The 21,908-nt window shown below is 38.3% G+C and overlaps 8 protein-coding genes and 1 non-coding gene across 13 annotated transcripts; 5 read left to right on the top strand and 4 right to left on the bottom strand.

Moving 5' to 3' along the window:
- Nucleotides 1-64: 64 nt before the first annotated feature.
- On the top strand, nucleotides 65-5,208 carry LOC108603396 (zinc transporter ZIP13 homolog). 2 transcript variants are annotated; one of them, XM_017992179.2, is made up of 6 exons: nucleotides 65-406; nucleotides 3,584-3,931; nucleotides 4,000-4,113; nucleotides 4,169-4,582; nucleotides 4,646-4,801; nucleotides 4,862-5,208. In XM_017992179.2, exons 2-6 carry the CDS (start codon nucleotides 3,721-3,723, stop codon nucleotides 5,038-5,040), a joined length of 1,074 nt encoding a protein of 357 aa, XP_017847668.1. In that variant the 5' UTR covers nucleotides 65-406; nucleotides 3,584-3,720; the 3' UTR covers nucleotides 5,041-5,208. The 2 variants fall into 2 exon arrangements, with proteins under 2 accessions (XP_017847668.1, XP_017847667.1); XM_017992178.2 differs by having other exon boundaries at nucleotides 3,571-3,931.
- Nucleotides 5,209-5,810: 602 nt separating this feature from the next.
- Nucleotides 5,811-7,324, bottom strand: LOC108601739 (40S ribosomal protein S8). The gene is made up of 4 exons (XM_017989659.1): nucleotides 7,228-7,324; nucleotides 6,824-6,930; nucleotides 6,196-6,607; nucleotides 5,811-5,973 (listed from the first exon to the last, which is right to left on the bottom strand). The coding sequence occupies exons 1-4, from the start codon at nucleotides 7,229-7,231 to the stop codon at nucleotides 5,870-5,872; spliced, it is 627 nt and encodes a 208-aa protein (XP_017845148.1). The 5' UTR covers nucleotides 7,232-7,324; the 3' UTR covers nucleotides 5,811-5,869.
- LOC117134887 lies at nucleotides 6,047-6,093 on the bottom strand. The gene has a single exon (XR_004458901.1). It is a non-coding gene; the product is annotated as a small nucleolar RNA R442 (small nucleolar RNA).
- Nucleotides 7,325-8,236: 912 nt separating the features above from the next.
- LOC108602991 lies at nucleotides 8,237-9,375 on the top strand. Its single transcript, XM_017991385.2, has 2 exons — nucleotides 8,237-9,000; nucleotides 9,056-9,375. The coding sequence occupies exons 1-2, from the start codon at nucleotides 8,356-8,358 to the stop codon at nucleotides 9,317-9,319; spliced, it is 909 nt and encodes a 302-aa protein (XP_017846874.1). The 5' UTR covers nucleotides 8,237-8,355; the 3' UTR covers nucleotides 9,320-9,375.
- Nucleotides 9,376-9,449: 74 nt separating this feature from the next.
- On the bottom strand, nucleotides 9,450-11,322 carry LOC108602989 (maker224). Of its 2 annotated transcripts, none has more exons than XM_017991382.2 (4): nucleotides 10,990-11,322; nucleotides 10,735-10,926; nucleotides 10,034-10,672; nucleotides 9,450-9,977 (listed from the first exon to the last, which is right to left on the bottom strand). In XM_017991382.2, the coding sequence occupies exons 1-4, from the start codon at nucleotides 11,233-11,235 to the stop codon at nucleotides 9,486-9,488; spliced, it is 1,569 nt and encodes a 522-aa protein (XP_017846871.1). In that variant the 5' UTR covers nucleotides 11,236-11,322; the 3' UTR covers nucleotides 9,450-9,485. The 2 variants fall into 2 exon arrangements, with proteins under 2 accessions (XP_017846871.1, XP_017846872.1); XM_017991383.2 differs by having other exon boundaries at nucleotides 10,735-10,920.
- A 111-nt stretch (nucleotides 11,323-11,433) lies between these two features.
- LOC108602988 (KAT8 regulatory NSL complex subunit 2) lies at nucleotides 11,434-14,128 on the top strand. Of its 3 annotated transcripts, none has more exons than XM_017991378.1 (6): nucleotides 11,434-12,005; nucleotides 12,063-12,255; nucleotides 12,318-12,481; nucleotides 12,553-12,953; nucleotides 13,309-13,807; nucleotides 13,888-13,978. In XM_017991378.1, the coding sequence occupies exons 1-5, from the start codon at nucleotides 11,495-11,497 to the stop codon at nucleotides 13,783-13,785; spliced, it is 1,746 nt and encodes a 581-aa protein (XP_017846867.1). In that variant the 5' UTR covers nucleotides 11,434-11,494; the 3' UTR covers nucleotides 13,786-13,807; nucleotides 13,888-13,978. The 3 variants fall into 3 exon arrangements, with proteins under 3 accessions (XP_017846867.1, XP_017846869.1, XP_017846870.1); XM_017991380.1 differs by having other exon boundaries at nucleotides 13,309-13,791; nucleotides 13,888-13,977; XM_017991381.1 differs by lacking the exon at nucleotides 13,309-13,807 and having other exon boundaries at nucleotides 13,888-14,128.
- Nucleotides 14,129-14,235: 107 nt separating this feature from the next.
- LOC108602990 (glutamyl-tRNA(Gln) amidotransferase subunit A, mitochondrial) lies at nucleotides 14,236-16,875 on the top strand. Its single transcript, XM_017991384.1, has 4 exons — nucleotides 14,236-14,345; nucleotides 14,398-14,645; nucleotides 14,703-14,945; nucleotides 15,848-16,875. Exons 1-4 carry the CDS (start codon nucleotides 14,313-14,315, stop codon nucleotides 16,839-16,841), a joined length of 1,518 nt encoding a protein of 505 aa, XP_017846873.1. The 5' UTR covers nucleotides 14,236-14,312; the 3' UTR covers nucleotides 16,842-16,875.
- LOC108602992 (NADH dehydrogenase [ubiquinone] 1 beta subcomplex subunit 11, mitochondrial) lies at nucleotides 15,072-15,746 on the bottom strand. The gene has a single exon (XM_017991386.1). The coding sequence runs from the start codon at nucleotides 15,661-15,663 to the stop codon at nucleotides 15,202-15,204; it is 462 nt and encodes a 153-aa protein (XP_017846875.1). The 5' UTR covers nucleotides 15,664-15,746; the 3' UTR covers nucleotides 15,072-15,201.
- Nucleotides 16,876-16,898: 23 nt separating the features above from the next.
- Nucleotides 16,899-19,206, top strand: LOC108602987. The gene is made up of 4 exons (XM_017991377.1): nucleotides 16,899-17,836; nucleotides 17,902-18,531; nucleotides 18,585-18,746; nucleotides 18,803-19,206. The coding sequence occupies exons 1-4, from the start codon at nucleotides 16,910-16,912 to the stop codon at nucleotides 19,094-19,096; spliced, it is 2,013 nt and encodes a 670-aa protein (XP_017846866.1). The 5' UTR covers nucleotides 16,899-16,909; the 3' UTR covers nucleotides 19,097-19,206.
- The last annotated feature ends 2,702 nt before the right edge of the window (nucleotides 19,207-21,908 follow it).

The following is a 21,908-nucleotide window of genomic DNA, read 5'->3' as shown; positions in this document are numbered from 1 at the left end:
CAAAAGCGCTTGCATTGCAATATACCTGTTTCATTTAGGTTGTAAATGCCATCGACGAAACAACAAGATTGAAAACAAAATACTAACTGTGTCAAACTCTCCGTAAATTTAATAAAAGTGTTATACAAAATTCGGTAAATTGTAAGCAACTCGAATTAAACGTCCAGTTACTCAGTCTCAGTGCAGATTAGTGGCCGGGCATACATACCATTGTACACCTAAAGCGTCATTAGTGCTGATAAATACTGCGCATTAAGCATATTTTTGCATTATTTGTCTTGTACAGACACTACAAAATTAAAACTACTGTGCTCAAAAGTGCAATAAGCAAGCTCAATAAATGCAAGAAGCTCCATTTACGATTTGAGGGCGAAACTGCAATTGCAACCGCAAGCTGCAACAAACGGTAAGGCGGAAGTGCAGTGTTATTGACCTTTACCTACGCAACACATCGATTTTTAATCTAACATACAACCGCTGTGCCTATATTTGTTATTTTTGCAAGCAGCACTAAAGATTCTGTGCGAGAACCATTATTGTTTTGAGTCTTTATCAAAGCGATAACGTAGTCGCCATAGTAAGCACATACACACATACATATGTATGTACAATAACCACAATTGATTTGAGGGAAATGACAAACTGGTTTTTGGAACAAAATCTGGTTTTATGGCATTGTAGATCCACCATGCAAAGCGCTATTTATGTAGCTCTATTCAATAATTTATTTATCAGTGCCTTTTTAATTTCACAATCCTTTGTCTTGTATACGGCTAAGTAAACATATATATGTATGTATTTTTTTTTTATTGCAAGTGTCGTGAGCAAACGACGCCATGTTTTCACTCTCTATCTTACACGCTTGCGCTCTCTCCCACACTGCAAGCACAGCTGATCTACTCACGCGGTTAGTCTCTTATCATTTCGTCATTACGTCTTTGTATTTTTATTTTCCGAACGTTGGATTGTACATAAATACATACGTATGTACATACATATGTTGAACGTTCCTACTCACCTGCAGTTTTGCCTCATTCACTACCCAAAAACAATTTTATCGTTCGATTAAATTGCAGTTTTCAATCAATTGATTTGTGAGCTTCAGCACGTTTCGTTGATAGCACCAAGTGCTCGACTCTCTCATATTTTTATACTGGTTGAAAGCAGCGTGAAAAATAATCTGCGCTATTTGAAGCTCAGAAAAAGAACAATCAGAAGCGAATGACTTAAAATTGCAGTTGACAATAAAGAAATGTTGTTCCCCCACCTACACTTAAGTATGTATGTATGTATGTACATACATGCACAAAATAAAACTAAAACATATCGGACAGTTCTATATTGTATCTATACGTATATCATAAAAAGCTAGGGCAACGCATCTCTTGCGGCATTACGTTTTCAGTAGCTGGCGCGATTAGACTACGACGCGAACATAAATTTCAGCATTTGCGCTAGTCAAGTGAGTTTGCAAGTACATATATTGTAATTGGATTATATTTTATGTAGAAGTTGGACAATTACAAAAGCAACAACAAAACACACACACGGATGCTACAAATCAAGTTCAAAACCACGCCGGCAGCAACAACAACTTTAGTTCAAGATTCAAAAATCGCGCTATACAGGGCTTTGTCCTCTATTACTATACAAAAGTGTATGTGTGTGTGTCAATTTCTATAATTGAAATGTGTTTTTGCTAAAATACAAATGTGTGTATCTAATGTGATATCAACTGACTAAAAACCTTTGCGCTTGCTTTTCAGTTTCTGAGAGTTTTGTATTTGCGTCTTTTCGGTTTGGTATTTAGCCTAGAGCTATATAAACAAAAACAGGTATAAATTAGTCAGTTTGCTCTTTTTGTCAATATGTGTATGTCTGTATGCGTTTGTTTCTCACCGGTTCATAAGCAGCCCAAGTTATTGTCTTGTTAATAGTTTATTAAAAATTAAATTAAAAAATATCCAAGTGTATAAAACGTTTTAATTGTAAAATGGAACTGGGTTTGTCAATCAAATCAAGGATTTGCAAAATATATAAAATATATTTTAGGTTTTATTTATAACGGTATATCATTTTAGTGATAAGGAAGCCACAGCTCATAAAAAAGAAAACAAATGCATTTATTTATCAACTATTAAAGTGCGTCTACTTTGATTAGCTTTGTAATCGCACGTTGTATACAAACTAGCCACAAACAAGTTTCAGTGTTTTTGCCTTTGCTCTTGATAAGTAGAACCGCAGTCGCAATTGACGCTGACATTGGTGGGGCAATGGGCGGTTGGGTGGAATGGCTGCGATTCAATTCAGTTTAAATTCAATTGTGGCTCGAGTGTTAACGTAAAACTCGTTAATAGAAACCGTTTAAAAGCATTTGCCATGCCAATTTTGCATTGGTGACGTATACGTGATATTTGAAAATAAAAGCAAATACACTTGTTGTACGTGTGTTATCAATTTGCAAATGTGAAACGTCCAGTTGCAGTATCAGCATATATACCTATAAAGATATCGTTGGGGCAGTCAGAAAATCACGTTTCTCATTATTTATCCACATTTGACGCTCCTTTGACACTTAGTTAGTCCCAAAGCTTAGCGTGCAAAGGATTACTTGAAGCTCACATAAGTGGCGTCTATTTATATGCTTCATATACGTACATACATACATATACAAATATCTTATCGGTAAAAATTCAACAATTTAAGCTACAACACAGACATCAAATCATTGTGGCAAACTGAAGTGAAATGTGTCATAAATCAGTGCGGCACGTTCTCGAATTGGTGGTGCCTATGTGCTAACCAAGAACCTTCTGATACTTGAATTTTTGTTCAGTCTCCCTGTGCTTGCCAACAGCTGAGGATTTCTTTTGTTATACTAGTTGGTTATTCTTGGGCTTTATACCTTAACTTAATAAGTGCTTGTATCTGCGATTTGTGCTCACTCATTTAGTATTTGCGTTCAGTAGTTTTCACTGAATTCAAGATTTTTGTTATTAGAATACTGTATCATAGAAATTGTAATACATCAAGATTATTATTTCCGGAATTAACTTAAAAATTAAAATATGTTGGAAATTAAGTAAAAAAATAATGAGCAACTATTTCAAGAGACAAAAATTTATGTTTATATAGGTTCAAAGCAGAAGATTTTATATTTATATATAGCATATATATATATATAGATATTCCTCTGTAACTTTTTAGATATTTCTTAAACATCTGTTTCTTTCAAACCCGTTCGTCATGCTTAGATCCTCCACGCTTTTATTTGACAGTTGATGGAAAACATAGAGCCTTACAAAAGTTTATAATCATAGTTAAGCTTGAACGATAAGTTATTGTAGCGGACTGAGGTTGAGGCTGTTGCCTAGGGCTGCATGGACATCGTCTTGTTGCTTAAATGGATTTATATATCACCATGTGTCAAATAATATCTATCAACAATGTTGGCCATGCACAAGTTGTCCGTTGCTAGGCGACTTTGAAAAAATATACTTTGTTAAGCATATTAAAAAAAAATGTTTCTCAATTTTTGAAATTTAAATTCATATTTTCAAATCTTTAAAGTATCTATTTATAGTAAAATAACTTGGCAGCCATTTTGCACTTTTGGAAGGACATGTCAAGGAAATAAAAAGGCGCCAAATTTGAAACCAAATCAAAAGTTAAAACCAAAGAATATATACACCCACACACGCAAGAAAGCGCACCTGAAGCATGAACATGAGCAGCGGTTTCTTTGAGGAGCATTTCGGTGCGATCTGCTCCAGTTTGGTGAATCAATATATGCCAGAATACCTAAAAAGCTTCGAATATACACCTTGGGTATTCTCACTGCTAGGATCGGTGGTCATTGGACTCAGCGGCATATTTCCTCTACTCATTATACCCACAGATGAAAAACTGGCCAAGGACGGATATAAAGATCGTAAGTCGGATGTAGCCACCTTTACTTTATACATTTATATATGTAACTATTTTATTATTTTATTGCAGCTGCCGAATCGAAATTTCTACGTGTGCTGCTGAGCTTTGCAGTCGGCGGTCTTCTGGGTGATGTTTTTTTGCATTTACTACCCGAGGCCTGGGAGGGCGATAATCAGAGTCAGAGTGAGTCATGCAATTTGCTTATCATTTGTGGTTTAATTAAAATCCCACATTATAGGCGCAGATAGTCATCCTTCATTACGCTCTGGCCTCTGGGTACTTGCTGGCATACTCATCTTCACCATAGTCGAGAAAATCTTCTCGGGGTATACCTGTGCTGATGAGGAGAATCCTCAGCCCAAGTGTGTTGAGATAGCTAACTGTTTGCTGCGTCGTCATGGTGGCAAGCTACCCGAAGGACAGACAGCCGACAGCTGTGGGGGTGCCTGTGACATTGAGGATGTGGATAAAGTCTGCTTTTTACGCGAACGCGAACAAAAAGCCAAAGTGCAGAAGGAGCAGCCTAAAAAGGTGGCAGGCTATCTAAATTTGCTGGCAAACTCTATAGATAACTTCACACATGGTCTGGCTGTGGCCGGCTCCTTTTTGGTCTCCTTCAGGCACGGTGTGCTGGCAACATTTGCTATACTTTGTAAGTTAACTATAAGCACATTCTACCAATATATATATTCTTATTTTAATTCTGTTTTTGCAGTGCATGAAATTCCACATGAGGTGGGTGATTTTGCCATACTCTTACGTTCCGGTTTTAGTCGTTGGGATGCGGCGCGTGCTCAATTACTAACGGCTAGCGCCGGACTGTTGGGTGCTCTGGTGGCTATTGGTGGCTCAGGCGTCACTTCAGCCATGGGTAAAGCAATTGCATACAAGCTTTATTCCCCCATTGCTAATGCTCTTTTACCTTTTTTAGAGGCGCGCACATCATGGATTATGCCATTCACCGCTGGCGGGTTTCTTCACATTTCGTTGGTTACAGTATTACCCGATCTCTTGAAGGAGGAGGAGCGCAAGGAATCTATCAAACAGCTGTTGGCCCTCATCTTTGGCATTGCACTAATGGCACTTATGACAATGCTATTTGAACATTAAACAACAGAACGCTGCTAAGCTAGAATCATTTAACTGAAAAGGCCATTTGTTATTGGCAGTACAAATTGCAAGGAATTTGTTGTATTCTTTCTTATGTGACTCGCCTTGCTTGTGTTATGTAATTATAGCCACTAATACGAATGATATTTGAACTATTGTTATTACTTACGTATATTGTGTATCATACTGTACTATAAAGTAAAATCTTTTGGATAGAAACAAATGAAAAAAATATATAATTTTTAAGCATAAATCTAATACAATTCATTACCTGGAAATTCCAACTTGTGAAATATTATTTCAGTAATGATGAGATAAGTTAATATTTCGACGTGAACTCTCAAATTTAATGCAATTTAATTGAATTTGTAAAATGTTTACAATGTAATTAGGCAAATTATTTTTTAGACTATCATTATCACTGCAGTCGGAACTTATTTACCAAAGCAAAACTGACTAAGCAATTTCTCATGTATCATTACAAACTTGTTTCTTATTCAGAAAATCTAATCCTGTGAAAAATCACATATTCACAACTAAAATTAGTCTAAGTCGCTTTTTAAAGCAACACAGACACAATAATTTTTGGTTACACCTGCATTGCATTGTATGAATTCGTGAATAACCCCCAGTCATGCCAAACAATTAACTCTTCACTACCTTTTGAGAGCAGTAGCTCAAAGGTTACATTAACTATATTAAATAGTTATATACAAATGTTTGGTGAAACAAAATCTATTTCATCTTTCTTTTATAAAAAAAAACAAGCCGTTTTATTGTTTTCTGTCTGCAAATCAGTTGTCGTTTTGCAAGCGCCTTTCTAGTGCCTTTATTTCTTAGACTTGATCTTCTTAAGGTAGAACTCTAACTCCTTGCCTTCCAGAATGTAGCCATCAGAGCGACCGCACTGTCCGGGGCGGGATGAAATGCAAGCTGTAAAGCCAAATAAAACAATGCATTTAAAGCCATTCTACATAACAATAAATAAATAATTTGGATTATAGTAGCTCAGAGTAACTATGACAAGCCATATTCACGCCCAACTGGCTTGCATCGCACTTAAAACAAGATTAATACAATAAAGTAGCTGGATCGCTAGGGTTTTTACATCATTGACTGACAAAAGCTAGTTATTTGATATTGCTAAGTACGCACCTAGGATACGACCAGAAGTGAACTGATCCTCCAAGGCCTGCTCGACCTTGCCGTACTTTTGGCGCTCCAAGTACTTCTTCATGACCTTGTCGCTTCGTTTCTTGGTCAGCACATCGTTCTCATCCTCCTTCTGGGCGTGCTTGGGGTTACGCTTGCGTCCCAGAGGCAGCACATAGTGTGACTCGTACCATTGACGGAATGGCGTGGCATCGATAACCACAATGCTGTTCTTTACAAGAGTCTTGGTGCGCACCAGCTCGTTGTTGGAGGCATTGTAGACGACATCGGCAATACGCGTCTTGCGTGCAACGCCTTCAGAGGCCCACGCGAAGTTACCGTTCTCCAAGCGCAGAGCACGCATTTTGCTGTTGCCTCCACGAGTGCGGACCTTGTGGACGCGAGAGCCACCAAGCTGCAAAGAGGCGGGATCATATTAAAATCATGCTTAAGTCAACAAATAAATAATATATTGTTGTAGCGGTAAAATCAGTAGTCCGAACATAATGCTTTTTGATCATCAAAGGTGTTTTGCCCACGAACAAGTCGAGTGCGTTTACAGTTGACACGCGATAACATCATTTTAGTGTAGATTTTCATTTACGGCTGAATACGATCGTTGTTACCGTACCTTGGTGTTGGCTGCGGGGCGGCCTAACTCGAACTTGCGCTTCTTGCGGAGCGACTTGCGCTTGCCACCAGTGGCGCGACGCTTGTGTGCACTATCACGGCTAATACCTTAAAACACAAAATAAAAGCAAATAATTAGTATAAATATCATTTAATGCTGCTGCATTTAACTGCTGTTAAATATCAAGAAAATCGCACACATACACACAAAAACCACACACATGAAAACACGCGGCGCTGCCCTCGCTAGCAAGTGCATAATTATAAGCTAAATTTTACATTTTTCATATATTCATTTGTCTGGATGCATTCAGACTCATAGTGTGCACATATTTGAGTAGTTGTTCACATTCTTGCATCGATTTTCTTGATATTTTATTACATTTTTCACAAGCCGACACTCACCCATGTTGGAGTAAAACGCGAGAAAGAAAGGAAAAGACCTCGTGTCAAAACTTTTAGGTTATTTGATATCGATGGGCAGCACTTTCGCAGGGCTGCTTTGAACGCTCGATGTAAGCAACACTTTTAAGCAGTGCTGTAGAGTTTTCAACAACAAAATAACGCCACCTATTGTCAATTAGCAGAAAAGGTAAGCAAAACAAACCACAGTTGATCTCCATTGATAGAACACTGCATTTTGCAGAATTAAAAAAAAAAAAAAATAACGCCACCTATTGTCACTCAAAAAAACATAGTCATAAACAAACCGCAGCTGATCTGCATAAATTTGGGACTCCAAGCGCTGAATTCAAATATTAATCGAAAATAGCACTATATATTGGGCAATTAATAAAACAACAATCAATAAAATAAACAATTGGGAAGAGACCTTCTGGCCTTGAATGACAGTATATAAAAGGTATTAAAAAAACAAATAAAATATGTTTATTTATAAAATTTAAAAGATATTCTACTAGCATGTGTTGGAATGTTGTAACAGAAATCACATTGACGAGTCTCAGTTCTTAGTCTAAGTTCTCTTGATGTTAAAAAAGAGTCTCCTATGCGATTTAAAGAAGACTCGAAAATGATTACAATAAAAAAAACACAGAGCAAAACCAAATTGAAAATTCATTTGAACACTTAAATGTATGTTGCTCTTGCTGTTCTTATTGTGTATAACTGAAATGTTTCCACAAACTTATGAAAAAAATTCATAAACACGTGTATATAAATATATAATATATACATACATATATACTTGTATTTATTCATATAATAATAAATTTATTCAAAAATCAAAATAAATTAATTTGAAATCCTAACTGCTATTTTCAGTCCTTGGACAACCGTTTTAGTTTATTTCAAAGCGATGGGCAGCACTTACCAGAGCTGCTATGATTGCAAAAGAGACAACTATAGTTTATATGCATCCATACTCTATACGTGTAGTAATACACTGTCATCCATGGGCTCACTAAGAGTCAAAAAAAACTGTACGTGAACCATAGCCATTTATGTACCAATAACAAAAAAAACTGGATTCTTGTCGTAAATAGTGAACATTGAACTGAATCGTTAAATGTAAACATGGTTGGACGCAATGCGAAGGCTTTATCACACTTTCATCGGCTTACAGAATATATTGTACAATGCAAACACTGTGACAAGACGCTGTCGTCTAAACACACATCATCAAATCTGACGCGACATCTAATAAGGAATCATAAATTATTAGCGCGCGCTATCTTTGCCGGCGACGAAGGCAAAATGCTGGCGGAATTAAGGGAGGAATTGAATGCCCCTTCGCCAGAACCGAATGAACAAATGCATGAGACCAAATCTGCTGTGCGCACCATAATGGACAATCAGCAACAAGTGCAACAAGTAAGACATGAGCAACAGAATTCCCACACGGATGTTCGTAACAAAGTTATTGGGAAAAACAACAAGCTTTGGGCGCATTTTGTGCGCATATCCGAGTTTATGGCCAGGTGCAAACACTGTAGCAAAACGCTATCGTCGAAGCACTCCTCGTCCAATTTGATGCGGCATATTATTCGACGCCATCACAATCTGTCCAAGAATTTGAGCTACTCCCAGCACAGCTTAGTATCACCTAAGAAGGAGACAATGGCGCCCGAAGAGCGCAGACAAGTGGATCCACTAGAGAAGGTCGATTTTGATGATGTAGACAGCATTATTGAGAAGGTCAACGATATAGTGGACGATGAGGTATGTGTATATTATATGGCTAGTATCTATGAATGCTAAATTTAGTTTGGCATAGGAACCCTTCTACGAATATGTCGTTGACAATTCTGATATGATGATGCCCCGCAGCTGCGATGAGGAACAATCCACAGTGCAGCACTCCATGGACCAAGGCTGCGACGCAAATTCTTATACAGAGACAACACAGCTGGACGAGAAGCTCAAGGCAGAAACTATATATTATAATGAAATGGCCGATCTGGCAAGAGCCAAACGTCGATTAGTCGATTTGCAAACAAAGAAACTGCTGCTCGACATGAATGTAGTAGAAACCAATTAAATTAGGTCAATTAAAGTTCTTCTGTTTTTTAAATGAACATTATTATTAAAAGATCTAACACTTTAGTTTTAGTAGGTATATGTATGCTTAAAATTAAAATGAATAAAATACATAACTTTATGTAATCCATTAAGAATAAAACTGAGAGCAAGGGCATAAATTTTGATTAGCTCACAATATTATTATCTACGGCATGAGTTGATTTAAGCTTTTCAATTTGCAGTCGCTCCTTGCGCACTTGCTGAGCGATCAGATATTTTTGCATCCGATAGTAGGCAGCCTTTTCACTAAAGTACGATGCCTGTTGACGTAGCAGATCCTCCTTAAGCATGCGTATGGCTGGCGTGTCGTCGGCCTGTATTGTAGTCGTTACCAACTGAGCATCGGTGCTTTCATTGCTCTCATAATCGACTGGGTAAACTGAATAACCAGATGCCGAATCCACATAGGTGTCTTCTTCAATTACCTGATCGCTAATCTCCACAATTTCGTGCATGTCTTCTTCTTCTATAATAGCATGGTAGAGTTCTTCATCTGCCTCGACATTGGCCACTTCAATTTGCACGCCATCGTGCTCATTAACAGCACTGGTATCTTCCTTGAGCACATTAGTGTATAGTGCATGAATGGTTTCATCCTCATTTTCCGGAGCATAATCCTAGATTATTAGCAAATTAATTAAATATATAGATGAGGCTCATTTACTTTACTTACATCCATTTCACTTCGCAGAGCAGCGCCATGTACTCGAACCATATGCTTGACCACTGTCTCCTCCATGTTGTCGTTGTGCTCAAAGTGTGCATCACACATTTGGCACTTCCACACGGTTGCATCGTTGGTAGCCTCGCAAAAAGCTAATAGCGTTATCTCGCTGTCTTGTTCCAGTTTAGTTGCCGCCGACTCGTCAGAGCTGCTTCCATTCCAGACAACATTGTGCATGCGATGAAGATGGCGCTGCAAATTGCTTGTGCCTTGGAAAGATAAATCCTTGAGGCATATAAGACAGCGTACTGTTTCATCGGACACTCGCGTCATGAACCTCCATGCAAAGCAGCCATTACTGCTGCTCCGACTGGATCTTGTTATCTGCTCATTTGTACTTGACGTGGCAGCCTCTTGCACGCTGCCCCCTTCTTCGACTTTTACGACAGTGTCCTCCCCCATAATGCCATGCCTGCGTTGCAGATGCGTTATAACATTCGCCGTTCCGTGAAATCGCATTCGCCTATTGCACAAGTTACACATTACGGAATTCTCAGACAGCTTCTCGCAGTAATTCCAAATATAGCTCTTTCGGTCCCTCTTAATCCAATCAGCATCCGAGCGACCAATGCCTGGTATGTGTTTGGACTAAAGCAGTTTTAAAAGAAATTAAATTGTGTAATAGGCGAAACCCTTGCAATACTACTTACAGCTTCCTCTATTTTTTCTGCATGCATGCGCCGCAAATGCTTCGTTATGTTTGAGGTGTTGCCGCCACCGAAGTATAGCACCTTCTTGCACAAATGACATAGGGCTCGTTTCTCATCGAGCTTGGTGCAAAAGTTCCATACAAAGCTGCGATTGGGACGACCTTTTCTAACTGAATTTTCACGATGCTGCAACTTTTAAGGTACAGTAAGTACCGGATATACATATGCATATGTAAACAGATTATAGTTACTCACAATATCGCTAATGCCATGCACTGTTTGCAAATGTCGGCCCAAATTAGCCGTCTTGTTGCCAAATGTTTCACTACACACTTTACATCTAAAGACTTCTAAATGTTCAGGCACTTGAGTAAAGTAGTTCCAAACATAGCTGTGCCTGCGCTTTTGTGACGCCTGATGCTGTGGTTGGGGTATAGTGTTTTGGTTTTCCGATATATCCTCGGGCTCAGTGTCGCCCATTGAATCGTTTTCTTCCTTCATTTTCCTTAAATGCTATACATAAATTAACGTTTTTTAATTATTATTATTACTTTAATTGTTTTCCCTCGTTTTTCTGTGCTGTTTATATTTTCTACAGAGATAGATATTCGATACCGATAATTTGTAAAATGTATCGTGACTTCTTCCTTCTCTGTTCAATAACAAATAAAATCGATTCTTTTATATTGTCAACAACCCTGTTTTCTGTCAATTGCGTGCTATTAAGAATTTAACAATTTTTGAGAGAAAACAAAAATAAATGGCTAGTTTTTCACCAAATCAAATGCGACAATGCGCACGCATAACAAGCACTGCATGCACGCCGGAAAAGGAGCAGAAGCTGCGAGAACAAATTCACAGCGAGCTGGCAAAAATAAAATACTGCAGCAATCCCACATACGAGTGTAGCTTGATGCGCATTGATGGCTATGAGTATTGTATACGGCACATTTTGCGCGATCCACGCGCCAACTACCGCCAGTGCACACATGTCTACCCAAATGGCAGAAAATGCATCAATGCTGTGCCCAAGCTTGATACTAAAAAGGAACAAATATTGACTACGCTCTGCTTTGAGCACAACCGTCAGACACAGTTGCAAAAGACACACTTATCAGTGGGTCGCTTACGTAGTCGTGTGGAAACCAATGAAACACTTTTGAGTAGCCTAACACATCATGTCAATATAGAAGATATTAAACAAGAGTTGCCCAAACAGGAGCATGACGATGATGAGATTGATGTAGTGTCTCCACACGTAACACCATTCGGTAAGTTCACTTTGACTTGACCCCCTCCCATGCTGTATTTTATAATTTTCCACGTAGTTAATCAGGATCATACCAATCCAATTGAGCATGTTGTTGCCAGCGTACGCAAACGACGTCGAAATCTGGATTATGCGTCAGACAGCTCAAGCAATGCCGATGAACCGCCGTGCTTGAAGAATACCGCACGTGACTTGGAATTCTTTGAATCAGACTATGAAAGTGTCGATTCTGAAGAAGATGATCCTCTCAAGTAAGCCCTAAGCCTTAAGCCTTAACTGTATCTAAACAATTTGTAATCATATTATTTTTAAGGCATGCAGGCGTCTACACACGGGCAGAGGCAGTGCGCCTTTCTGAGCAGAAACTAATCAAACTACAGGGCTTATACCGCGATCAATTAGTGCATTTGCAACACGTATTCAAACAGAGACGACGCAGCTATATGCATGACATACGCCGCGAGCGTGAGACATACTGTAATTTATTAGAATATTATAAAACATTTCAGTCAATCCTATATTTATAATCTTCTCTAACGTATTTGCAGGTAGCATACATGATCAACTCAAAGAAACGCCACATGAACGCAAACTGTATGAACAGCTCAAGGCATTAAATGGCTACCATCGTAGACAAGGCATGGAGGCGGTGCTCTACAAGAAAATGAAGGAGAAACGGACACGTGACATTGTTCTCCCAACAAAATCTTCTAGTCAGCCCAAGTGTGTGTTCACTGAGGGTGGCGTCAAGTGCGGTGAGCGCACATTGCCTTGTTGTAAGCACTGCCGCAAGCATATACTTGAGGATAAACGTCAGGTGTTGTATCGCGCTTGTGGCGTTGAACGCAGCGGGGTTGTGTGCCAAGAGCCAGTGGCTAACATACTCGAGGACTCGACTTGTGTGCTCCATCTGGGTGTGGCGCCGGCAAAGCGCCAATATATACAAAAGGTGCGTTAACCAGAGGCTGAGCCTTCTACTACTACTACCACTTCTAATACCACCACCACCACCACCACCCACTATCTACCACGCCTACATTTGTGTACATACTAATTGCATATGCCTACATACATAACTGCACCACTCACAGTACTAAATGTTGCTTCGTTTGGACTACAACAGCCTAAATAACTAAATAATTTTGTTATATGTATGTACTACATAAAGTTTTAGAGATACACGCATACATACATATACTATACTCTAAATATTGATTAATAAGTATATCGTAGCGTTTAATGAACAAGCTTGTGATCGCAACTTTGAATAAAATTCCAACCTCTCATCCCCCTTCCCCCTATAGTTGTATGAAGTACCGAACACATCGTTGATCGAAAGTATTTTTACGGCAGGCGGCAGTGAGTGTAGTATGGTGGTCAATGATGGTGAGCGCATTGATGATTCCATTGAGAGTGGGGATAATCAAAGTGATCTATTGGATTTGGCTGAAGGTATTTTTGATTTTGATCAAGATACAGCTGAAGATCTCGCCAAATCAATCGATCAGAATTATGCCATGTTACTTGATATGGACTGTAGTGAATTGGGGCTGGGGCTTGAAGATCCTTACATTACCGATCGTAACATAAAATTCGAAAATCAAGAACATGCGAATAATCAAGATGAAGCTATTCAAATCCCGTTTAACTCTAATGAAAACTCAATTCCAATTGCATTTCAAAACGAAACGACATTTCAATTTGATCAAGATGAGGGTGATATGTTGAATATTCTTGATGGTATCGAACAGTTGCCCTGGTTTAATGCACTCTTAAACTAACTGCATGTAAATTCCATAAACTGTACAGTCCGATTTTCCATTATTCTATGTAAACATCTAATTGTAATCCATACTAAGCTAAATTCATTTCCATATTCACAGAAATGCGAATCTGAAACAGAAGATGAGGAATCAGCCACTATAACCGTCAAGAAGGAAATAAAAACAGAAGCTCTGGAGACAAGCAATGAAATAAATAAAACCACAAAACATGGGGTGACCAACAAAAAAGATCGATAAGAAGGAGAACATTTTACACCTGTGCACAGTATAAAATAACTTTTAATAGCTAAATTGCGCAACTTTTATGTTTAATACATCAACTTTTACGAAATATAAATGTTAGTCAAAACCACTGCCTTAAAATTTGAAACCTATCGATAACCTAACATAATCTTATCGATAGTCTTTGTATCGTGCTTATTGAGTGCAATATTTGTTGTTTATTTTTTTGGTCGTTTTTCTTGACTGAAATGTACGTGAATTGAGAGTTGCGAATTTTATTATACTGATAGCTTATAACCACAATGCGCAGACATGTAAAGCTGGGCATTAAACAGGTGAAATAAGCTAATAATATATTGAAACAATTACTGACTGCAAATCCTACAGCTGACTAGTGGTTACACCAAAGGCCAGCTGACTCCTCAAACTGTAGTGGAGCATGCCTTGGAGGATGCCGTTAAGTTACAGACATTGAATGCATTTATACGCTTAACACCTGAACAAGCCCGGCAGCAGGCCAAGGAGGCCACAGACCGCTATGCAAAACAACAAGCCAAAAGCAACTTGGATGGCGTTACCATTGCTATTAAGGATAATTTCTGCACAGCAAATGTGCCAACTACTTGTGCCTCACGGTAAAATGATATTCTAATTTATGTTATTACTGTAATTGATTTTCAATAAACTTGCAGCATGTTGGAGAACTTTGTGCCGCCTTATGATGCCACAGTCTACGCCAGATTGCGTCAAGTCGGTGCTGTATTGCTGGGTAAGACAAATATGGATCAGTTTGGCATGGGTGCCGGCACTGTAGACTCGATTTATGGGCCTACCAAGAATATTTGGAGTGCAGACTTAAGCCAAGATAACTGGAGGATAGCAGGTGGTAGTTCGGGAGGTTCGGCATCGGCTGTGGCAGCTGGCTTGTGTTTTGCGTAAGTCAAATGGTTGTTTGTTTACATTTTTTATTTTCGCTCTAACCTCAAACTGCACAAATTTCAAAACAAGACTTGGGTATTGACACCTTTATGCTGAATGCGCTAGTTAAAATTACTTTGCCATTAGCTTACATGCTGAAATATGTAATTTTATTTGCAATTCGAATGCAGCTCAGTGTCTGGGCTTCATTCAGCGTTTACCGTTACATAACATTCGCTTATAAAACAAACTAAGGTATAGTGCACTAATTGTTTAAATGATAATTTCTGTGTCGCCGAGATCCTCGTCCGATGGCAGCGCAATGTTGGACGGGTCCACATAGTTGGAGCTGACCAAATCAAGTCCCGCTTGCTCGCGGCGACGCAGCTCTAGAAAACCTTCACGTTGTGCCCAATCGCGCAGCTGCGTATCTGGCAAATATGCCCAATAGAAAGTGCCCCACACCAGGCAAAGTGTGACAGCAAAAAAGAATGTTGACTTTGTCGCTTTGCGATCTTCAGCTTCGGTTTTGTAGTCGAAACCGTAGCTCATCCAGTTCTTAGGGCTTGGATTTGCAAAATCTTCAGTTGTAACGCTTGCAGGCGCGGCGACTGTTTCATCTTTCTTCGGTGAAGTTTTGATGCTACGACACGCACGAAGTGAGGCAGCCTGATTGAGGGCCAAGGAGCGTTGAAGCCCTATGGCGCGGCTGGTTAGGCGGAAGAGCGCAGACATCACTTCAGCTCACAAAATTTAACGTAATTTTCGTAAACTTTTATTTTTCGTCTGCTTAAGGCAAAGTGTGACCGTTTCCCAACAAATTTGTCAGCTGTGCGACCAATACTTATAAATCGATAGATTTAGTTATTTTTCATCGATATAAATCAAGTTTTGAATTCAATTTAAATTTTTATTCTAGAGCAATTGGGTCAGACACCGGTGGATCAACGCGTAATCCAGCTTCCTATTGTGGCGTCGTGGGCTTTAAACCTACCTATGGTCTTTGCTCACGTCATGGCCTAATACCGTTGGTAAATTCAATGGATGTGCCCGGCATATTGACGCGTTCGGTTAGTGACTGTGTAGAAGTTTTAAATGCTGTGGCTGGACCGGATGCCGGACCGGATTCAACTACCATACGAAAGACTTATAAAAAGCTAACATTGCCTGAAGTGGACCAAATTAATCTGCGTACTTTGCGCATCGGCATACCCAAAGAGTATCACTGTGAAGGCTTGTCTGCCGAAGTTTTGGAAACGTGGACAAAGATTGCCGATTTATTGGAAACTGCTGGAGCCAAAGTGCATCAGGTGTCGTTGCCAAATACAGCGGCCAGCATTTTTGTGTACTCAATACTAAATCAATGTGAAGTAGCAAGCAATATGGCACGCTACGATGGCATTGAGTATGGACATCGGGCTAATGATGAGCGCAGCACGGAACAACTTTATGCCCAATCCCGCGCTGAGGGCTTTAACAATGTTGTCAAAACGCGTATACTGACGGGTAATTTCTTGCTTCTTCGGAAGAACTATGATGACTACTTTGAAAAAGCTCTGCGAGTGAGAAGATTAATAGCTGAAGACTTTATCAAAGTATTTGAGACTTCCACGGAAACAGATCGTGTCGATATACTATTAACGCCAACTACTTTAACCGATGCACCGCTCTACAAGGACTTTTCGTCGCTAACAAATCGTGATCAGTGCGCTGTCCAGGACTTTTGCACGCAGCCAGCGAATATGGCTGGAGTACCAGCTGTATCCATACCTGTGCGTTTGTCTAAAGCGGGTTTGCCGCTAAGCTTGCAGCTTATGAGCAACAATCTGAATGAACAATTGTTGCTAACAGTTGCGCATTGGATTGAAGCACAAGTTGGTTTTGATTGTTTACAGAGCATGAATAAAACGTAATTATATGGGATTGTAAGGCCTATCGATTAATGTTGACCTTATTTGGTTGATCTGGCAGCATTGCAGTTATGAGCAGCGAAAGTAAATCGTGTGATTTAAAAGTAAAACAACGTCCTACACAGCGTGGCCTTAGAAAATGTGCTGATTGTGGTGCCATTAACGGCAATCGAGCGCTTCTCTGTCGAAACACCGATTGTCCGAGAAATAAGAACGCTTTGGATGGTGTGCAGCTTATGTGTCAACGCGCCGGGCGTACTGTTTACTCATTGCGTACGAAGGAACGGGATCGAGAGGTGCATCCACGAAACTTTGTGTTTATTGAAGATGTTACTTTGTCCTTGCAACCTAATGCAGCTGTGGTTGCAAGCAAAGCCATCTGCCATGTGGATTCGTGTAAAAAGGCCAGCGATTGTCAGCATATCAAAGCCTGTCGTGAGGCTAGTGACCAAATGCCTAAGGCTCAGGTTTTTAATGTGTCTCGAGAGGTACTCTGGAACTTGAACATAAGCCAGGAGCAAAAGCTACAGCTGTGGCAGCTATACAAGCAGAACGAAGAGCAGGAGCAACTGCCGTCGGTACAGCGCTTAAATGCCACCACTTTTGCCGTCAAATGCGAACGCTCTGATACGTTTCCCGCTGGACGTTTGCATGTGACAGCACTCGCTAATGGCTTGTCCACAAAAAAAAGGCCATTTGCGTGTGCATGTCGAAAGTTAAAGATTATACTGGAACCGGACAATTCGCTAGTTATGCAAGACGAAATCTGCGACCATTTGCTGCTTGTGCTGGCAGGCTTACTCAGCTCCCCGCAAGGCAAAACGGTTTATGGAAATTTTACAAAAAGTTTACAATCTTTCTGGATGCCCGACAAACTGGAGACGCCACTCTGCGAGGTGGCACACGATGACTTATGCCTGAGTTTGAACATTAATATAGGCGGTGATGTGGATCAGAATGAAGACATTTTCATTTTCGATAATGAGCACTGTGATGATGTAAGTTAGCTTTATTAAGTTACGTGCCGCATATTAATTAAAATGCATTATTATTCTTTAAACAGTTGTTGTCCATGCCGGATGCACTTTCGGATGTCATATATAACGTTGAGCCAGCACCTGTGCAAGCAAACGGCACCAGCGGCAATGCGGTGGTCCACTATGCCAACGATGCACAATTGTTATCCAATTATGATATATATGGAGAGCAACAAGACCAGCATCTCGAGTTGACAGACTGCAATATTGAACTCATGGACCAATGCCAGTTGACAAATCAAATCGATTTGTCTAGCGACGATTTGGAGCTCCCGCTAGTCAGCGAACCTTACAATATATTGGCGCCACCTGCAATATTTGCTAAAACTACAGCAACAACGGCTAGCAATCAGTTACCACCTATAGAGCTGCCCACAATAGCAGTAGTAAAGAAGCCAGCTATTAAGGCAAGCGAAATTGTGGACGAGGTGAAGGCGCGCAAACAGCCACCTTTGCCGGCCAAGCGTGCACTAATTGTAAATGATCCCATAGTTGCTGCTAATGCGATTGAAACTGTAGATGAAGCAGTGCAGCCTGCTTTGGCTTACAGTTGCTGGCTGGATCATGTAATAGAGCTGCTGAATGAGAGCATTGTTCCATTGCTGGCTCAGGCTTTAAGCACACACTTGGTCCAGCAGAGTTTTTACGTACACAAGGCAAGTTAGCAATAATAACAGTCTGATGAGATTATAAATAAATCTGTTTGCAGGAAACTTTTTCGCACTTTTGCAAGAGCTTCAGTGCTGGCATTAAGAGGCGTCCCTTGCATCAGCTTGTGCAGATTGAATCTGGAAAATATAAGGGTTTAACTAAGTATGTCTGGCACTTCAGCGCGTCGCATACAGTCAAGCGAATTTTTAGCACTAACAATGTAAGCGATAAAATTAAATAAAATACAGATAACACAATTAAATGATATGTTTATAGATTTCACTGCAATTGGAACGAGCCTTTGAGCAACAGACTGAAGGTCAGTTTACGCCTTATGTTCGGCAGTATGTTCCATCAAAGCCCACACAACCTAAACAACGTATTGTGCATACAAAACTGGAGCTCTATATGGTTAAAATGCTCTTCGATATCAATCAACAGTTGTCTGCTCAAAATGTAACATCTACGAAACCTGGTTTGCTGTTATCCTGGACACCAGATGTGTTAAAACGCAGCAATTTCGGTCTTATGATGATTGAATTTACTTTGCAGACATGCGCACCGCCTTGAATAGTAAATTCATTTCAATTAGGATAGGTAATCAGGTCACAACCAAATCGCTGTGAAACACTTTAATTTAAAACTCAGAAAACAAATTAAAAAATTTAAAAATCTTCAAATCTCAATATATTTTAATGAATTTTTGAACCGTATTTGTGTGACTCAATAAATAGTGAGAAAATTATAATTAATATTAGTACAGAAATGGTCGGTACCAAAATTACATTTCGGCTATGCCCATTACCATCGTCCACAGATTCCGAACTGTCCAAAATATGCATCCCAGATATAGTAATTACCTTACTTTATTTGCAATTTTTTAAGTTTATTAAGTTGTGTTTGCATTCGTATCAACTTTTCATTGGCTTATCACTAACTTAAGTACACATACATACATACATTCAATTTGTATGTCGAGATACTTGTAATTATTTTCATGCCTCATGCACTACTTGAAGCTTTCGACTTAAATAGCATTTAGTTTGGATTTACTTTGACTTTGCAATCAAGTGTTTTTTTTTCGAATAAAACGTTGGTGGCTGCCGTAGAACATCTCTTTGCAATATGCTTAGCTCTAAAATCGTGGATAATGCTTACTTAAGTTCTTGCTACATTCAGCTTTCATACTATTCTTTTTGAATGTTTATGTTATTTTGTTTACTTATTTTGTGAGTTGTTTTTTTAATACGTTGAAGTTTTGACATTCATCACATTTATAAATTGCATAACACCGTCAATTAGATAATATTTATGTATATATATATGATTTGTGAAGGTAGTTAGTCTTGGAAAGGTTCCTTTGCTCGAGAAGTGTGTGCAGTGTTCCATCTAATTTGTTTTTTTTTTCTTTTTTTGTGTTTCTTGTTCTTTACATTGGCTAACATGTTACTCGTCAGCTTAGGCTGACCAGTTTAGTTTGGCTGTCATTTACATATAATTTTCCATTAACTTTAATTTATATTTGAGTATGTCCATAGATAATTTACTATTTAATGCTCCTTGCTTTTTATAGTTAAAATGCATTTTTATATTACAGGTGAAGCATTTTGTTTGCTGTTTAGTATGAGAATTTACAAGCATCCTAAAGTTAGAGATATTTATTAATTTGATGTTAAGCACACTATTTAAAAAGTGCCTAAAGTTGGATTTATTCTTCATTTGTTCTTAGTTTTTATTGTAGGACAAACACAATATTAAAATTGGTCATTAGGTATGAATTGTGGTTCTGAAAATATGAAATTATTTTGCAAATATTCAAAGTATGTTTATGTATCTTGTAAGCGCAGAGTTTCTTACACAACAGACTCGTTTAGAATCATTTAGTATCGGGTTGGGTTTATCAAAAACAAAGTGAAGAATTTTAAAATTACAATTATATGTAAAAAATACGTTAAGTTTAAATTCTTGAAAGACTATATTTCTTTATCAGCGTCCACTTTCTTTTAAAAAAGTTTATAGGTAGCACATAATTTGTTCATATTGGACTCTAGGGAGATACGCCACAAATACATAGTTGAAACTTAAATATCCCATTGATTTAAGAATAAGTATACATACATGCTTAAGTTAAATTGTACAAAAAACCAGTCTTGAAAACATGTTATCAGTAAATACACAATTACTTATAAATGTAAAAATTATTTACATTCTAGTTCGCTGTAATCTTCAGCGAATTGAGATAGGGCGCCAAAAATAGATAAAAGCCAAAAAAATATAAAATGTTTTTTTCTCTTTAGAAACACAAACGCTGCGCCTCGCCTAATGCGCATCAAAAGATGTTTTTATCATTCTTTCATATTCTAAGGTGCAACATGTAAATACATATATTTTGAGCAGTTAGCCAATCTACTAAGTTTATGGTCTGTACACAAGAGTTAAATATTTCGCAATCGAGTTGGGCGTAATAATGTTTTGCTTACACATTTTTTGTTCGGAGAAAAACAATTGTTTGAATTTTTTTTTTACTTTTTTCACTTGACTTTATATTTTAGTAATACTTTGCTTGCGATCTGTTACAGTTATTTAGTTCTTAAGTTCTAGACGCCAAGCAGATGTCTCTCAATTTTACATTATTTATAGCATCAGGCTAGACTTAAATATATTTACTTCATATTCGTTCTCTTTCATGCTTTTAAGCAAGTGCTACATACAACATTATTCTTAATTATACTATTTAATTTATTTACAAATGTGATGTGCTTGGGTGTGATTTAAGTTAATACACGATTTACAGTGAGGTGCAGTGCTTGGATTATTTTACTTGTTATGTTTACTATTATGTTTTGTCCATTAAATTCGCAATTTTGCTAAGATTATTTTCATCTTTTTTGTTTAATTTCAACATTTAATTTAATAATTTACAATACAAGTGGGCAGAGCAAAAACAGTATTGTTAACAAATGCTAGGACGGACATTGAATTCAATATGCAAAAAGCAAAATACAAATGTGAATATTTTCATCTGGCTTGGGATTGTATATCTGTATTAACCTGATTTAAACTAAGTGAATAAGAGCATGGCACAAATGTACAACAATTTCAGTTTGCTGTTGTCAGTTTTTTTTTTAAAAAAAATATTAACAAAATGACAGAAACTAAAAAAAGATGTGTATTAACAATAATTGATAAATATATGTATATGTATACTTATAAGCTGGGTAAACTATTAATTCCATTCACTTTGTGCGCTAAGCTAATCTTATTTTATTAATCATGTGCCTTTTGTTTTCAATGCTTCTTTTTCTTAAATTGCTGACTATTTTATAATTATTTTCATTCTGCTTGTGACTAATTAGCTTCAAAATATGCATGATTACTATAT

Source organism: Drosophila busckii, chromosome 3R, assembly GCF_011750605.1.
Source record: "Drosophila busckii strain San Diego stock center, stock number 13000-0081.31 chromosome 3R, ASM1175060v1, whole genome shotgun sequence".
Taxonomy (NCBI): domain Eukaryota; kingdom Metazoa; phylum Arthropoda; class Insecta; order Diptera; family Drosophilidae; genus Drosophila; species Drosophila busckii.
This window is presented reverse-complemented; position numbering and strand designations above follow the sequence as displayed.

Coding starts and splice junctions, on each gene's coding strand:
- LOC108603396 (XM_017992179.2), top strand. CDS start 3,721: ATGAACATGAGCAGCGGTTTCTTTGAGGAGCATTTCGGTGCGATCTGC. Junction 4,114..4,168: donor GGGCGATAATCAGAGTCAGA/GTGAGTCATGCA, acceptor CCCACATTATAG/GCGCAGATAGTCATCCTTCA. Junction 4,583..4,645: donor GGCAACATTTGCTATACTTT/GTAAGTTAACTA, acceptor CTGTTTTTGCAG/TGCATGAAATTCCACATGAG.
- LOC108602990 (XM_017991384.1), top strand. CDS start 14,313: ATGCGCAGACATGTAAAGCTGGGCATTAAACAG. Junction 14,646..14,702: donor CCAACTACTTGTGCCTCACG/GTAAAATGATAT, acceptor ATAAACTTGCAG/CATGTTGGAGAACTTTGTGC. Junction 14,946..15,847: donor GCAGCTGGCTTGTGTTTTGC/GTAAGTCAAATG, acceptor TTTTTATTCTAG/AGCAATTGGGTCAGACACCG.
- LOC108602988 (XM_017991378.1), top strand. CDS start 11,495: ATGGCTAGTTTTTCACCAAATCAAATGCGACAATGCGCACGCATAACA. Junction 12,256..12,317: donor GAAGAAGATGATCCTCTCAA/GTAAGCCCTAAG, acceptor ATTATTTTTAAG/GCATGCAGGCGTCTACACAC. Junction 12,482..12,552: donor CCGCGAGCGTGAGACATACT/GTAATTTATTAG, acceptor ACGTATTTGCAG/GTAGCATACATGATCAACTC.
- LOC108601739 (XM_017989659.1), bottom strand. Junction 6,608..6,823: donor GCCCCGCAGCCAACACCAAG/GTACGGTAACAA, acceptor GCCTCTTTGCAG/CTTGGTGGCTCTCGCGTCCA. Junction 5,974..6,195: donor CACTTCTGGTCGTATCCTAG/GTGCGTACTTAG, acceptor TTGGCTTTACAG/CTTGCATTTCATCCCGCCCC.
- LOC108602987 (XM_017991377.1), top strand. CDS start 16,910: ATGAGCAGCGAAAGTAAATCGTGTGATTTAAAAGTAAAACAACGTCCT. Junction 17,837..17,901: donor ATAATGAGCACTGTGATGAT/GTAAGTTAGCTT, acceptor TTCTTTAAACAG/TTGTTGTCCATGCCGGATGC. Junction 18,747..18,802: donor GAATTTTTAGCACTAACAAT/GTAAGCGATAAA, acceptor ATATGTTTATAG/ATTTCACTGCAATTGGAACG.
- LOC108602989 (XM_017991382.2), bottom strand. CDS start 11,235: ATGAAGGAAGAAAACGATTCAATGGGCGACACTGAGCCCGAGGATATA. Junction 10,927..10,989: donor TGCATGGCATTAGCGATATT/GTGAGTAACTAT, acceptor GTACCTTAAAAG/TTGCAGCATCGTGAAAATTC. Junction 9,978..10,033: donor CTCTGCGAAGTGAAATGGAT/GTAAGTAAAGTA, acceptor CTAATAATCTAG/GATTATGCTCCGGAAAATGA.
- LOC108602991 (XM_017991385.2), top strand. CDS start 8,356: ATGGTTGGACGCAATGCGAAGGCTTTATCACACTTTCATCGGCTTACA. Junction 9,001..9,055: donor ACGATATAGTGGACGATGAG/GTATGTGTATAT, acceptor AGTTTGGCATAG/GAACCCTTCTACGAATATGT.
- LOC108602992 (XM_017991386.1), bottom strand. CDS start 15,663: ATGTCTGCGCTCTTCCGCCTAACCAGCCGCGCCATAGGGCTTCAACGC.